General features: G+C 34.6%; 1 protein-coding gene across 1 annotated transcript; it reads right to left on the reverse strand.

The window, feature by feature from the left end:
* Window positions 1–15825, reverse strand: LOC136975236 (glycine receptor subunit alpha-4-like). The gene is made up of 8 exons (XM_067270264.1): window positions 15707–15825; window positions 14695–14759; window positions 13950–14017; window positions 10609–10835; window positions 8830–8912; window positions 7882–8040; window positions 7415–7740; window positions 1–225 (listed from the first exon to the last, which is right to left on the reverse strand). The coding sequence occupies exons 1-8, from the start codon at window positions 15823–15825 to the stop codon at window positions 1–3; spliced, it is 1272 nt and encodes a 423-aa protein (XP_067126365.1).
* Window positions 15826–16077: the final 252 nt, after the last annotated feature.

A 16077-nucleotide genomic window follows, 5' to 3' on the forward strand; every position in this document is an offset into this window, starting at 1 on the left:
TCAATCCGCTTGTCTGTGACTCAGATAATATGTCCAATATATGCTTGCAAAATTCATAAATACAAAGGGAAATATATATCTGGACACCCTATCGTAAGGATTTATGTGTTCTGAGTCAATCAGAGTGTTCTTTATATCCTTTATAAGCGAGAACAATCTTCGAATCATTCCCGATTTCTTTTTCTTCGGATGGGAATCTTTTGAATGAACTTGAATTTCTTTTTTCTAAAAAGTAAATAAGAATTTAGATTAGATATACAAATTTTTATTTTAAATTTTTTAATATAATGTATACAGCAAAAACTATCGATACAATTATGTCATAGAGTATGTTACAAATTTACAAATACAGAAGTTTTAGAATGTTCAAATATAACAAATTTTTGCATAGTGAAGAGGGATAAAACGTACTTGAAGCACATACTATTATTATGGATTTTATTAGGATAAAGAACTTTACTTATTGGACTTCAATTAAAAAATTGAAAACCTATAAATTTCCTCTGGTTTCCGTGTGTCTGCCCTTCGTTAATCTCAAGAATGGAATTAGAGGAAAGTCGAGTCCAGATATGAAAAGCTGAAGAGACGGAGACATACTGTGTCGTATTCTATAAATTTTTGGGTTGCTGCGGCTCCCTTTCTGTATCGTAATTGAATTTCTTGAACGTTAAGATGGACTTAAATTCTTGTGTGTAACTTCTAGCGTGCAGCAAATTTCTCGATGCTTTCGTAGCATAGATATGACGTCAAACTGGTCATTTTCCTGCACGTTAGCAAGAACTTAAATCAATCTTTATAGAACGTCAGGATATTTCATCAGGTAGTTTTATTTTTTACGCTGTTATACTGTAAAATAATAGGAGAAAGTACAGTAGAGCAGAGCCGTTACTAGCCATTCCTGTGCCCTGTGCAAGAATTCGAATTTAGGCCCCTTAATTTATTTGGTTTGGGAAAATAATAAGATTTATTTTAATTGAACTTTTCTGGCTTTCATTTCAGCAAATTCATTAATTACATCAATTTAGCAATTAAAAAAATCCCCGGGCAGATTTACTTTTGTTACAAAATGTTACCTTTACAGATTTCTAGCTCTGCACACTGTAGAAAAATCTAAAAATACGGTTTTGTATATCGTAATAATATTAGTCGTTGCCAGAGAGCGCTATAGAGAAAAATTTGTAAATTTGAAAACTAAACATAAATTTAAATTTCTCAAAAAATAAATAAAAAAAATTTTAAAAGTTGCTACTTTTGGATGATTTGTCTGCGGTTGCCGCAACGTCACTACGTCCCTCTAAAAGTCGCCACGGTTGGGAACACTGGTGAGCAGACATCTAGGGTCTAAGTAAGGCAAAATGTAATCGCCGAATTGCGCTGTAGAAAGGCGAAAAAATTTAAAATTTAAAAATATAATTGTGAACAGCAGTTTGGGCCCCCCTTCCAAGTGGGCCCTGTGTGGGTGCACCTGTTGCACCTGCCTAGTTACGGCTCTGCAGTAGAGCATCGATTATCCGACTCAATTGGGGACTGGAGTTGGTCGGATTACTGAAAAAACGGATAACCGAAAAGTATGAAAAAAATACATTATTAGTGTAATATATTAGTATATTAGTATATCCCATGTAATTAGTATATTAGTATATCGCTATTAACCTACTTCGCGTTGAATTATCATCGATGATTAACAATTTTGATGCCTAACAATTTTTAAAAAAAATAATAATCGTCGTTATTGTATCGTTGAAAATTATTTCTTTATTTTGCACCAAATAAATACTGACCTCCCTTTCATGGTCAAGCCAGTGTTACCAGCTAAAACACGTAAAAATTTAACAAAAATAATATTAAAGTAGCCAAGACATAGCTAAATATTGTAGCACCACATCACTAGCCGACATTTGAATTCGCCGACTAGAACGCGGGTCGGTTAACCGATGTGACGGTTGATCGAGGGTCGGATAATCGATGCTCTACTGTATTGTAATTTTGTGTAATTTAATTCACCGTGTCTGTAAAGTATTGGCCCTTTAGTAGAGAGGGAACAAAAGAAGCGCGACCGTATCAATTGGACCCTCCTGCGGTCAGGTAATATATCACTTGTAAGGTGTTGACTTGTAAACAGAGGGAAACAAAGGAAGTGCCGACTTTGTCAATTGGACCCACCTATGGTCAGACGATAGGCCGCTTGCCATTATAAAAAGAATCTACTAAACGTAAACAAGTGGCGGACGTTAATGTAAGCTCCACTCTCGTCGGATAACAGCGGACATAAGTGTAAGCTGTTCACGAAAAAACGGTTTGTGATTGGTCGGAAGTTTTCCGTCCAAAAAACCCTTAATTAGCGGAGCGAACAGGAGAAGTATTGGAGAAGGGCAAGAGACTGGTACACAGTAGCTACAGGCACTTGGAAATCCCCTGAGCGTAGAGTGTTCTCTGGTAAACATTTCAGGGACGGGTTAGTGCGGAGACTGGACTGACCGTGCAGTTGAGCCAACTCCGCAAGCTGACTGAGGCCTCTCCAGAGTTTAATAGTTCCGGGAAGCTATTCGAATACGTGAGACACCACTAAAGCTTTGTTGTCCTGTATATATTGTCGAACTTGTACATTCTACGTATTTTGTTTTGTAAATAAATTGTAAATATTCTCTGAATTGAGTATGGAGGTGTACTTTCCATCGAATTTGAATCAACTATCGGATCGTGATACACTCGGAACCCAACTCAACAAGACGGAGTTTGGGGAAGAACTTCACTAGATCTTCACTATCTTTTAAAATATCGATGATTTCAGACGCACTGAAGCCAAAAAAAGTAAGAAAAGCAAGGGAAATATTTCTAGGATATCTGTGTGCGAGCTTCCTTGTAGCTGTGCTTTCGTGCACACGTGCAAGTGTCTATTTCGTTTAATATCTCATGATGGAGTAAAGATTATGAAACAAAATTTGGCGTGTTAACTCTGTGTATAAGAATTAAAAAGAAATTGGGGTCTTGCTCGCTTGTCTTTTGTCGGTCCTTCCGTCTCGTCTGTTTTGTTTTTGTCTTCGGTTGTTTCTTTCGCGCTGTTTGTTTAGCATTTAGTTACACATAAGATTCGTGCTCGCGTTCAGTTTCAATTAAGTTTTAAGTAGTTATAAAGTACCTTTACTAACAGCCACCTGGCACTAATAACTACTCTTAGCTTATTGCGGAGACATTAAATTATTGGTGTTCGCTACACTCAGGTTTACTTTTAGACCTTTCGGGGGTTTACGGCCTTATAGCCTAAAACTGCACGCCAATATTAAACGTAGAGGGAGCAGAAATCATACGTACGCCGTTCAGAAGGATGCTATTTTTCTCTACTGTCTATCTGCTCTTTCTCCTTCCTCCCCATTTTTTTCCTCTCCACTTTTCCGCCGGTTAAACACTTTGTGTACGGCCAAAGTCTTTCGTTTAAGTGTGTATAAGAATTATTGATGCAATTAAAGTTTACAATACAGAATTGAAGGAGTTGGGGAGATAAAGGTGGATCACGTATGACATGAATCGTGTCCTTGCGTGTGCTCGCACACACATTAATGTTATCTCTCTACTACCGTATTAGCCCGAATATAACGCGATATTTTTCGACCATTTATTTTCAGTTAAAAAATCGACTCGCGCTAAATTCGGGGTTTAAGTAATGGAATGTAATATAAACAAGGACATTTTCCTACAGAGATTGAAACGCGACTGAACGTCAGACCTGGCTCGACCGATCACTTCAAAACAACCATGTGATCTAGTTAGTAGACCTGCGCTTTTGTTTGCATAGCGCTACTATAGTAAGGCTATGTCTCCGCTTGTTCGAACTTCATTAGTCACGTGATTTTTCGACCGCCTTTTGGGCTCTCACAGACGCCATTTTTTATCTTAAAATTGTGAAATTTTTGGCTTTGCTCGAATAATTATTATTACAACTTTCTTTTCTTTATTTTCTCTACTTTTAAACAATGTAAAATATTTCTATATTGACAAAATGCTTTATTTGTGTCGAAATTAATGTAATTTGATACGTAAAACGCAAAAAATAAACATATCAAATTTCAACTCGCTGTAATTTATCTCATGTTTCACCGATTGCCATCGGGTTTGTTTGTAAATGGGGAAGAAATATGACTTATTCAAGTTAAGTCAGTAGAAATTTCGTACTGCTGCGAGAAAATTTGTCAATAGACCCGCTTTACCCCCTAACACGAAAGTCAATAAACGCTAATTGTTTTATAACCCTATTTTCAAATGCTTTTTTCTGAGTTGTAAATCGACCAATTGACTAAGTTTTTATTTTGTTTTACTCAGAAAAATGTTGTGTTTAAGATTTAACAGATATTTTCTTTACATTTTTACACATGAATTTTATTTTTAATTTTTTATGTGATATAGTCGTGTGTTAGGCTTAACTCGATCATTGACATGAATGTAACCTGTGTTATTAGCTATAAATACCTAAATAAATGCTTATCTGATTGAATTTTACTTTCTTTGAATTCTTTTATGAGTATTATTTTTTTTTTCTAAATATCTTTATGAAAATTTTGGAGTCGCGTTAAAATCGGGGTCGCGTTATATTCGGGCTAATACGGTAATTGTACTGTTACATTTCTGCCAGAAACAGGGGCTATGTCGGTCCACGTGTTTTTAAGAATGCAGTTTTTCTATCTGATGTTTTTCATACCCATTATCAATGTCCTGATAGATGAAGTGAAGGATTACCCTTTTATTTAACAGGAAATACTTTCGGAAATGTACGTCATACTTCTCTAAATCTAGTATATAAAACTGAAAAAATGGGCGGTTTCTGTCACGGTATGCCAAAAACGACCACTAAGGGCGCCCCTAACTATTATTTAAATTAACAATATAAATTATTTTATACTTTTACAGTATAATATTCAGAATATTATTATTATTATTATTATTATTATTTTGTAATTTAGTATGCTCCGATGCCTGAATCGGCCTTTCGACTGGTCTTCAAATAAATGATGAAACTGCCATAAAATGTCTGTACTAATGTATCATTAATATCATTCATCAGATAACTGTTCTTTCGTTTAATGCCAAAGTTAACAACTGGTGAAATGTGTTGTTAAGCCGTTTCGCCATGTCAATTGTACTGATAATCTATGAATTATAAACCTGTATATAACTATCGTTGCCTAAATATCGCGAAGGAATTTATAGCGCATTATATTATGGCTGCCAATGCGTATGTCAAACTCGAACCATTAGATTAGTGCGTTATACCTATAATCCACAGATTTCATTACTTTGTTAATCCACAATACCTAACGCAAAATCTACAGGCTGGAAAAGAAAAGTCATTTAACACCCATGTTACAGAGTATAGAATGTACTCAAAATTAATTCTTTCATGTCAGGAACACATTAGATCAAGGGGGAAACAGATTTATGCGTGTTACACGCACAACTGCCATCTCGATGGTGGCCAAATTGAATGCGACATCGAAACTGGAAATGGTTAGGGGGTTATTTGACGCATCATTTAGTGTCAGAATTTCACAAGGAATTTATTGCTGAAATGTTGTATTGACCTATCTCGAACGGTTAGAGAGTTATGCACGTTACACTCAAACCTGTTTTTGTGCGGTCTTTTTTTGTGCGATTTTTTATTTGTGCGATTTGTTTTTGTGTGATTTTTTGTGTGCGGTATATGAATTTCAATCAAATTGGTATATTGCACAAAAATAATTGCACAAAACACATTGCACATATAAAAAATCGCACAAAAAATGACCGCACAAAAACAGGTTTGAGTGTACATGATGTGCTCAATGCAGTGCCGTCTTTAGGGGAGGGCCTACGGGGCCCGAGGTCGCAGGGGCCCCTGAATCCGAAAGTAATAAAGTTACAAAAAAAACAAATAGGTTACTTGAAATGAAGAAACCATTAATAATACGATTGAAATTATTCCTCCAACACGTAGTGTGAAGTGTTGAGTACAGGATGAAAAATCTCACTGGCTAAAAAGATAAAACAAAATAAAAAAGGTCAACAGATTTTCTGGGATATGTTAGAAGAGTGATAGCACGATATCCGTAACCGGTCTCGCCCGTGCTAGCTACACCAGCGACCCCTAGGTCTGTAATTTAGTATTGATTCTGTTTCTTCACGGGGGCCCCCAACATTCTTCTGGTCCAGGGCCCCTTACGTTCTAAAGACGACACTGGCTCAATGTACAGTACAGTAATATCCCGAACTTACGCGATAGGTGGGACCGAGCGATAACCGCGTAAGTCGGGGGGTATAATTTCGCATATAAATACATACAAATTATTTTTAATTGGGGCCAGAGACTAAAGAAAACAATAATTTAGAAAAAAATGTTTAATAAAATCTTAGATAGTACATATGTATAACAAATTATATTATTAAAATCGTAAACTGAAGTTATTTTGATGTAGAAGGCTTCAGAAAATCTAACAAATTCGTCTGACGGCTCAAAGATTTTTTTTTCTCCCGCAAAATTTCCTTGTAGCATGCTAATAATTCTTTTATTTCTCGTTTTGTAGAAGAAATGCGCTCTTCGTTGGAGTCTATTTTCTAAAATTTGTAACCCCTTTTCAATTGAACTGAGGCCTGTCAAGTTTTCATAGCTTCGAGAATTTTTTCTTTACCTTTTATAATTGTTCTGACCGTCGATTCCGGTAGATCAAACTTCTTTGCCAATTCACAAATTTTCATTTTTGTATCGAAATCTTTAATAATGTTAACTTCACATTCCAAAGATAAAGTTTTTCTTTTCTTGTTTGATGCAGAAGAATCAGTTCTACTTCGTTTAGATGACATAGTAGAGTCTTTCCAGTCTCCGTAGATATAACAAACACAGAAATAAATAACACAAAATAAATTGTAGCTATGCGTCGATTCCGCGCGACACGTCCGAACATGTAAGCTGAACAATAGTATGGGGGGAGTGAGTAATCAAAAGTTTCGTGGCGCTCAAACAAAAGACGAATCGACGAGATTTGAAAATCGCGTAACTCCGGGTTCGCGTAAGTCGGGGTAGCGTAAGTCGGAGTATTACTGTACTGTACATTCTTTGGGTAAATCCTAAATTCTGTAGCAGGGGTGTTAAGTTACATTCTTTTCCATCCTGTAATTCGAATTCGTTAAAGTACTAATGCTGCATACCAGAAACATTTGTAAGTATTATATTCGTAAATTTTATATAAATAAAATTATTATTATTTTTTAATTTTCCCTTTTTATTTATGAATTACAATAATTTTTGACAGCAAATATTTTAATAGGCACAACTAATATTATCTTATTACGCTACTTTAAACACATAACAGATTGTTTTATGTCTGAGTATTAAACCTTTTTTAATATCATTTATTACAGTTAATAAAATGATTTGAACGTACAGTACCTCTTTCATTTTGATGGCGGATTGGTAAGCTGGAGCATATTCCAGTAAAGATAAAAATATCAGAACGATGCAGAATATAAACCAAATATCCAGAGCTTTCAAATAATCCACTGGAGGCGCAAAGCTTTTGGACTCCACCAAATGAGTGACTAAAGTCAGGATTGAAGTAACACCCAAAGTAACGCGTGCGGGTGTTGCGTGAACATCGATCCAAAATGAGAGCCACGACAGCATGACGATTAATGTACTAGGGATGTAGACATTTATCAGGTTACCGGTCAAACGTCGTTTAAATTTAAATTCGGCAATTAATATAGTGAAGTTACCTGAAATAATTGTAAACGGATTCATGATAGTAATGGAACATTTTTGATTCTTGTCAGACATTGATTAACAATTATTAGCAAATAGCAAAGCTATGTTACAGGATTAGTTTGTTTAAAGAAGGATATGAAAGAAACACGTACCGCTCACCCATTTTTGAGTCTCTTTCTTAGCTTTAATTTCATCCATTTCGTATGATAATAAATTCATACTTCTAATTTGTATGCTTTTACCAAGATATTTGTAAGGGCTATTTTCTTCTCCCATCCATTTTGGCATGACTCCTTTATCTGAATGTTCTGCTAAAATATAAATAAAAATTTATATAAAAATATAGAAAAAATCATTATGTTTATGGTGAAAGTTTACGAAAGTGATTAAGAAGTATTTTCTGAGTTACAAAATTTGATAAACTAATTAGGTTATATGCAAAACTGTTTGCTATTTAAAAAATTCAGCAAACTTTCCTGGCTGATTGAGATTTTATTTAAAAACTAACTTTTATATTTATATATATATGTTACTATACATTTCGCCCAATGATTATAAATATTGCTGGATTAAATTAGGCGTAATGCCTACGTAGCTCTAGTGAGAAATTGCTCAGTATGTAATTATCAATAGTGATAATCAGATAATGTATCTCGTGTATTTTTCTCCATACATTTTATTTCTTTGAAATTTTTTTAAAGTATGAAAATTAAATTTCTAGGAAAACTTATAGAACTAATATTGTTCGACATTAAAAATTGTAAATAAAAATGCTTCGATGATAGCATCCATATTTTAAAGTTACAAACCACTGTGCATCGTATGATCCTCTATCATGGTTGCATCAGCTAACGTTAAGAACGCGTTATGGCTTTTCTTAATCACCACAACGCGTAGTAGTCAAATATCATGAAATCCACGACACGAATTTCGCTTTGTGATCGTTTTAAATTAGCCACAACGCGTTGTGGTCGTTTTTCTCGCTGAATGAGCAATTTCGGTCTTTGAGCCTAACACATACATAACAGTCGGAAAAGAGAAATTAATTTTAAATATGTAAATATTTTTTAATTATTTGAAAGTAATAATGAATGACTTACATATACCAAGTAAAAACTGACAAATCTGAATATCAATGGGATAATCATGCAATTTCATTGGACAGTCAACTAAAAAATTCATTCTGAAAATGAAAATATTACAGTTTTAATGCCGTATTTTATAATTGGAATTGTTAAATACTGTATGTTACGGCATATATGACGCCACTTTTACCCTAAAAAAGGCTGAATGAAAGGCTTATGCGTGTTATACAGTAGGTTATGTCTCCCTCTCCCATAGATTAAATGAATATCGCATATGGCCTTCGGTAGCCTACAAATAACCTGTATCCTGCCAACTCTTGAATAAGAAATCTGGTAACAAATTATTCAATTTACCCTGCTGTTAAGAGATTTTATTAAAAAAAATATTTCCATATTATTAACCTTAATAAATAAGTTCTGTGTAGCGCCATCTATTATGATATTTTGTTATAAAAATTTTCTATATTTTTAATTATTGTAAAATGCAAAACGCTTAACTTTGATGGCAGAGATGAGTTTTGTATAAGAAAATTGCAAATGATAGTAACGAATAAAATCCTCATTAAGTACTTCTCTCGAGATATGACATATGACCTTATTCTATCTCCTCATCCCTTGACCTTTAACCACCAAACTTTAAGGGTATCAATGCCCCTCATTTACGAGCCATTATATCAAATTTTGTTTTTTAATCTTAACCCCATCCCGAGATATTGAGCAGAACAAATGTCAACATACACGCACACAGTGGTGATATTCGGCGGGTTCGCACAGGTTCGGTCTAAACGTTGTTAAAATTTTCAGTTTTCCAAACGGGTTCGCCCGAACCCGTTGTTAAAATTTTCAGTTTCCCGAACCTTGTTAAACACACGGAACATTTCTCAGTGGGTTTGTTTTTTTTTTTTTAAATATATTAAAATATGCGTATTATACTCTGTAATACTACTAAACTAGAGTCTTATACCCCGTTCGTACCGAGCATTTCAATCTAGATTGTGAGCAAGGTCAAGGAGTATGTCTTGGTGCGATCTCTCTCGACCGTTTCAATCGAGGTTTAATCGCGATCGATTCAAGAGAGTTCTTCAAAGTAGATCCAGTCATAAGAGAGATTTCAGAATGCCACGCGCGCGAGATAATACAAGATGGATGTTGAACACGTGTCGCGGTATGGACAGCGAAAGAAAAAGTATAATGTATCTCGAGAGATGATGACACGTGTGTATTTCGAGAAGCGCCATTTCGTGGTAAAGATTACCCTTGCCTAAATAAAAAAAAAAAAAAAAGGTCGACAGCCCTAAAATATTATCGTTACCAGCCCATCACCCATCGCTCGTTACGTTCCAAGTACGCCACTGATTGTTAGATATACGGTTGCAAGAAAAGATATTGTATTTATTTCTATTTAAAACTTCCATTTCGTATTTCGTTTGTCGGTGATTGTCAGGGAAAAATTTTCTGCTAGCGAACCCCTTGTTAAATATTTCGAATATCACCACTGCACGCACATACATATCCACGGAATCTTTTGACGTTTTTGGCTTCAGGAGGTATCAAACGTGGAGATTTGCAAACAACTCGGAAGATCAAATTTGACACGATTCCAATACTTTTCCTTGTTACGTATAAATAACAGCCGGGAGAGTAAGAAATTGTGGTTGAATATCAAAGGCGAAGGACAACTTAAATATACTAAATGATTTTTCCTAAATATGTTAAGTCTAAACTGGGGATGCGTCTTATATGCCGTACAATACTGTAATTCACACTTTCTATAAATCGCTACTTTTTAAATACCTGAGACCACCAAGCAGAGATTCGTCCGGAAGAACTTTTACAGAAGTAATTCTCGAAGAATCGTAAAATTTTTCAATCATTTTGGTATTAGGATATCCAAAGTTTGGTTTCCAGAGATTTTTCATTAATTTATTAGGAAACATCACCGGATATTCGGAAACAAAGTTCTTTAAATTTAATCTCGGATCCTTCCACGCTGCAGCAATTAACAAAATCAGACGGAAATCCTGAAAAAGTTATAAATATATTAATTATTTATCTAACCACCTAAAAGGGGTTTGTGGACTAATAAACAAAAAGGTGTTATGTCCTTCTAAAAGGACTTTTCTCCAGTGTGAAAGAATTACTCAGAAGTAATTTGAACTCTGTGGACAGTCGACTTACAAAGACATAACAATTTTTGTTTATTAGTCCACAAACCCATTTTAGGTAGTTAGATAAATAATCGTTTAAGCCGACTAACATTGCTGAATTTGTCTGATTAATAAATATATTAATTAGTTTAAGCAACATTTTCCATCGTTAGAGATACAGTACTTGTTTCTAACAAAGCATATTGTTTCTATTGAAAACAAGAAAATGCTTTCTATATTGGTCTTATTTTTCGATATCACTTCCAAATAAAAGTGAGAAATTAAATAGTTAATTTGAAAATAGAACCTGATTACAGCATAATTAAACTTGATACTTCAAAACTGCATATATTCAGTGAATGTCTTTGCAGTTGACGTTGTTAACGAATATAAACCAATTTATAAAATAAACTATTTTTCATGTCGTAATAAATTAATAGAGTGTTGACATCAGGAATATCATAAAGTTCAAACTGTAAAAGTAGAATTTATGTTATTGTCACATCGTTACAATGACAGGCCTCAATTTCTAATCATCATTTTTATTTAAACAATCATGTGACTTCCGGTCCCGAGTTAATTGGGTTTCTGGTTCCTAAACTTTCTATACCTGGTGTGGATTTTAGTAGTATCATCCTCCTGTACATCATATTCGCCTGATAAAAATCGACATCTCTTTAACTCCGTTCTCGAAATTAAGGAAAGACAGACAGACGAACAATGGGATGTATATGTTTTCAATCTGAAAATTGCAGCAAGTTAAATTATTAAAATACAAAACAAGGTAATTTTATCCACGGTTAAAAATGGAAATGTGTGAAATACATAATTATTATTGCCTTACTGCCCTTTAGTTTCTTATTATATATTTTGTCAACGTGGACATTAATTATTAATAGGACAATTGTACTGATTTTAAAATTTTACGCAAGAATTGAGGAAAAAGTTCTTAAAAAAAAACAGACTTTCCTTACGTATTATGAGTTGGATAGAGTATTGTAAAGGTAACACGTTTCCTTTAGAAATAATTTTAGTAGTTTTACAAAAAGGTTTTAGTTCTCATAAAATAATTTTAATTTCTAAAATAGGAATATGAAACAATTTACATTTCAATACAAAAACCAATTGTTATCGGGAATTTGATGCTTGTATATCTTAATCATTATCACAATTGTAATCCTGCTGATGAGGGGCATGATAGCCCGAAACACAGATGTGAATCGATGTATGTGTAGAGGTAGCTTAATAAAGAAAGTCTGTTTTCTTTCAGAACTTTTTCCTCAATTCTTGCGTAAAATCTTAAAACCAGTATAATTGTCCTATTAATGTGGCTGCGCCGGGAGGTGGACGGAGTCTCGTTTCTCTTTTTCTCGGCTCACAGGTCAGTGAGACCTGCCCTCGTCAAGATGGCGGTTCGGATGGGTTACGCGTTACGCGTCATGCGAGTGTAGGAAGTGGATGGGTTCGACGGTAGAGCGGCGGCGATATTCGAATAACTGACATTAACAACGAATTAAAACAACAACAGTTTATTGAGACTAAAGCGAAAGTTACAATAGGGGCGAGCTACTGTCGCCTAAGTTCGGATCCGCGGAGGGAGAGTTTACATGAATTTGGGTCATACCTCGTGATCCGGGTCGGTCCTTCCTCTAGGTCAAGTATTCCTCTGTTCGCCGTCGGGTTTCCTCGGGACTTCGGGCACACACACTTTGTCTAATTGACACTACGTAGCCGACCCCTTTTCCTCTCTCGTCGCCCTTTTATCGTCTCGGTCACGTTTCTCGGTTTCACCAACCTGCATTATTCGAATGTTGTTCCTCATGATTCATGTTTTCTCCGTGGGAACCAAACAATAAAATATTTTATTATTAACGGCTTGGTTCCGGCGGGTTCGAATTTTCACATTAATAATTAATGTCCACGTTGACAAAATATATAATAAGTGTGAAATACATGTTTTGGAATAGGTTATACTTTTATAAAATTACATTAAAATCACAACATTTATGCCATGAGATTAATTAAAGAAAATTGACATTTTATTCCTGTATGATAATCAATTATTATAAGTACACTTGTATATTTTGCTCACGACTAAAACGTTTTAATCCTGAGCAAAATGTAGTTGCGTGTAGCATTTTCTAAAGCGCTCAAACAAATACATGAAATAATATTTGCTTAAAAAAATAAAAATAAAAAAATAAATAATTCTTGTTGTTTAAAGTTTTTTGCTTTCTCTCATTAAAAGAAACAATTTTGTTGGATGAAGTAGAGATTAAGTTGGCAGAACTAAGTAGTACGTAAATTGGACAATTATAGTAACCACTTGCATGAAATTTCACATTGGGAATTTATAGGTCTGCAGTTTTTTCAAATTTGCAGCCAAATGATATAAAACTTTAACATTTATTAACGATTTTTATATAATTTTACAAAGTGATTATAATGTCTCCATCCATTTATATCAAAAAATGGTAAAAAAAAAAATCACTTGTGTGCTGGTTATGTGAAACATACCGTTCCAACTGGACAGAATCGCTGTTGTTTGCACATGTTTCAGTGGATTAACGTACACGGAAATACAAACTTCACCCAGAAATTCAGAGCAGTGCTGCCATCAGAGTCAATATCAGAGTGTTGGTTTCTAAATTCAGAGGTTCAGGTAAAGTATATGATGCACAACGTTCCGGGAAACTTACCACAGCAGACGAAACGGTGCAAAATGTAGAAACCGCAACGTGCAAGAGGAAGAAAGAGACTATGCTATCCAGCAAGTAGTGTGTCACCATCTCTCGAAAGCTATAGATAAGGAAGATTTGGTGGTACTTTCGTGTATGTTAATTTACCCAAACATGCGCAAACCATAGCGATTCTCTCTTCTTAGATCGGCGTGTTTTACACGACTTAAAACATATAATTTTGTTACATTTTCGCAAAAATGGAACGAGACTTTATAATCACCATTTATTTTAATAATATTTGACTTACCATAGTTGCTTCGTTTATTTTGTCAATTCCCAGTATTTGTAACGAAACGTAAACAGATGTGGGTAAATCTGTAGGAGGAAAATGTTTTAATTCTAATTGATGTAAAGCATTAAGGATGAAGACTTAAGTCTATGCTCGAAGGGATCTAGAATCGAATTTGGACAGGATTTTTATGGGGGTAGTTCATCTCGGATTTGTCGTTTTCCTTCCCTTATCATGGATAAAGTAGGAAAAGTCTCAGGCGAGGGGAGGGCGGAGGGATAAAAATACGTGTATATATTCTAATATTGAATAGTAATTATGTTTTTTTTTTATAAAATAAAATAATTTTATAGCATTGATAATAAATCTTATTACATATGATTTGTTACGTTATAAATTTATTTCTAGTATTAAAATTCTTATAAAGACAAGTAATGTCTCTGTTACCATGGGTAATTCTTTTGGAGAATGTACTCGAAAAGAATTTGATTTAAAATAAAATTGTTTAAAAGTTTTTAAATTTCATAAATGTATTAATAAATTTCAAATGTTTTATTTAAGAAATTATCTTAAATATATTAAAACCGGTTTAGATTAATATAAATAGAATTTACAATAATAATATTAAGTGTCAAAAATTTATTAAGCATATTAATTCAATTATAATTTACAATTAATAGTGAAGTTACTTAATTATCATTAATTTATTTATAATTAAAATAAATTTCTAAAATCTAGACATGAAATTTTTGATTTAACTCACTGCCAACCATCGGTGGAACGTCAGGGTTGTAATCTGAAGGAATGATTTCGGTATCTTCTTTTGCACTTAAAAAAAGAGAACACTCTTATTCACGATGCAAGGCTGCAGTTTTAATCATTTAATTTAAAAATAAATATAACTTTTGACGCTGAATCTGAAAGTGCGATTACTCTTTCCCTACAATGACTATTTTTTCAGAGGGAATGTGAGATCACTTGAATACTGTACACCTGAGACGATCCAGTGACATATTATTGATCTCATTTTATCGCAAGGATCAATTTTATACTAGATATATGGAATGAAAAGCCGGACTTTAACGAAAATCTTTTCCGATTTTATCATACCTGTTTTGATGACTAACGTTGATGATTATCTTTTACTACCTAAGAAATTTTTCATGTTCTCGACAGCGATAGCAACGCTTTCCCAAGATCCGTTGACCACCCAGCCATGTGTTACCCACCCACCCACAATTGACGGCCTAATGGATCAGTCTTCGCCTGTTCCTCAACCTATATAGAACTCTGTGCCTCCGAATACGGAATAGCCTCGATCCCAACGGGAGTACGTCACCGCATCTTGAACGTTCCTAACGTGCCGAACTGCTTTAGTGATAAATCAAGTATCGGACAGTCCGACCCATCACCTTCACTTGTTCTTTTAGAGGATGTCATCAAACTTTAGGTATTTACGACAACGCGCGATTTATTGTAAACTCTCTCTCTTTATCGATTACTTACGGTGCGTAGGTTTATGGTATCCGAGTGAGTCACTTCCCTCTCGCTATCTCGCAGCCCTCCATCCGGAATCCAATCACCTATACACGCGACCGCTAGCGTGACCTACTTCCGAACGACAAACTAATTTGCCGTCGCGGCTTCCGTGTCGAACGAGACATTGTGGTGTCAGTCTGACGCGGCATCAAAGAGGTGCCGACCCTCCGGTCACAATCGTTGTGTATAGTAAGATAAAAAATTTGAATTAAAATAGCGCGATCTTTGGATTATACCGGAAGTTCGTATATAGTGAATCGGGTGTCCCTTCCCTAAGATTTCTGTATTCGGTCTCGATTTTCACGTATCTAACTCCACGTTTCTGGCGGTGCTTATGCAGAGCCAGGCTGCACATTGTGATAATAAATAATAATAATATCTAACTCCATTATCGAGATTAACGAAAGATGGTCGGTTAGACAGGAAGACGACAGTGGGAACGTATAGATAGGTCTGTAATTTGAAAATTGAAGCTCAATAATAAAACGAGCAAAACTTACTGTGGTATCTGAACAATGCTGGGCTGCGAGTTTTAATCATATTTTTAATTCATTTAATTTGAAATATATGCTCTGAATGTGGAGCTAAAATCCATAATGGGATTACT

Source organism: Centruroides vittatus, unplaced genomic scaffold, assembly GCF_030686945.1.
Source record: "Centruroides vittatus isolate TY-2023 unplaced genomic scaffold, ASM3068694v2 contig_367, whole genome shotgun sequence".
Lineage (NCBI taxonomy): Eukaryota > Metazoa > Arthropoda > Arachnida > Scorpiones > Buthidae > Centruroides > Centruroides vittatus.

What these genes read in the sequence shown, in the direction of transcription:
- LOC136975236 (XM_067270264.1), bottom strand. Translation starts at nt 15,825, where the DNA reads ATGTGCAGCCTGGCTCTGCATAAGCACCGCCAGAAACGTGGAGTTAGA. An exon ending in CGTTCCACCGATGGTTGGCA is followed by an intron (nt 14,018 to 14,694) that starts GTGAGTTAAATC and finishes TTCCTCCTACAG; the next exon opens with ATTTACCCACATCTGTTTAC. An exon ending in CCGCCATCAAAATGAAAGAG is followed by an intron (nt 226 to 7,414) that starts GTACTGTACGTT and finishes TTTACTTTTTAG; the next exon opens with AAAAAAGAAATTCAAGTTCA.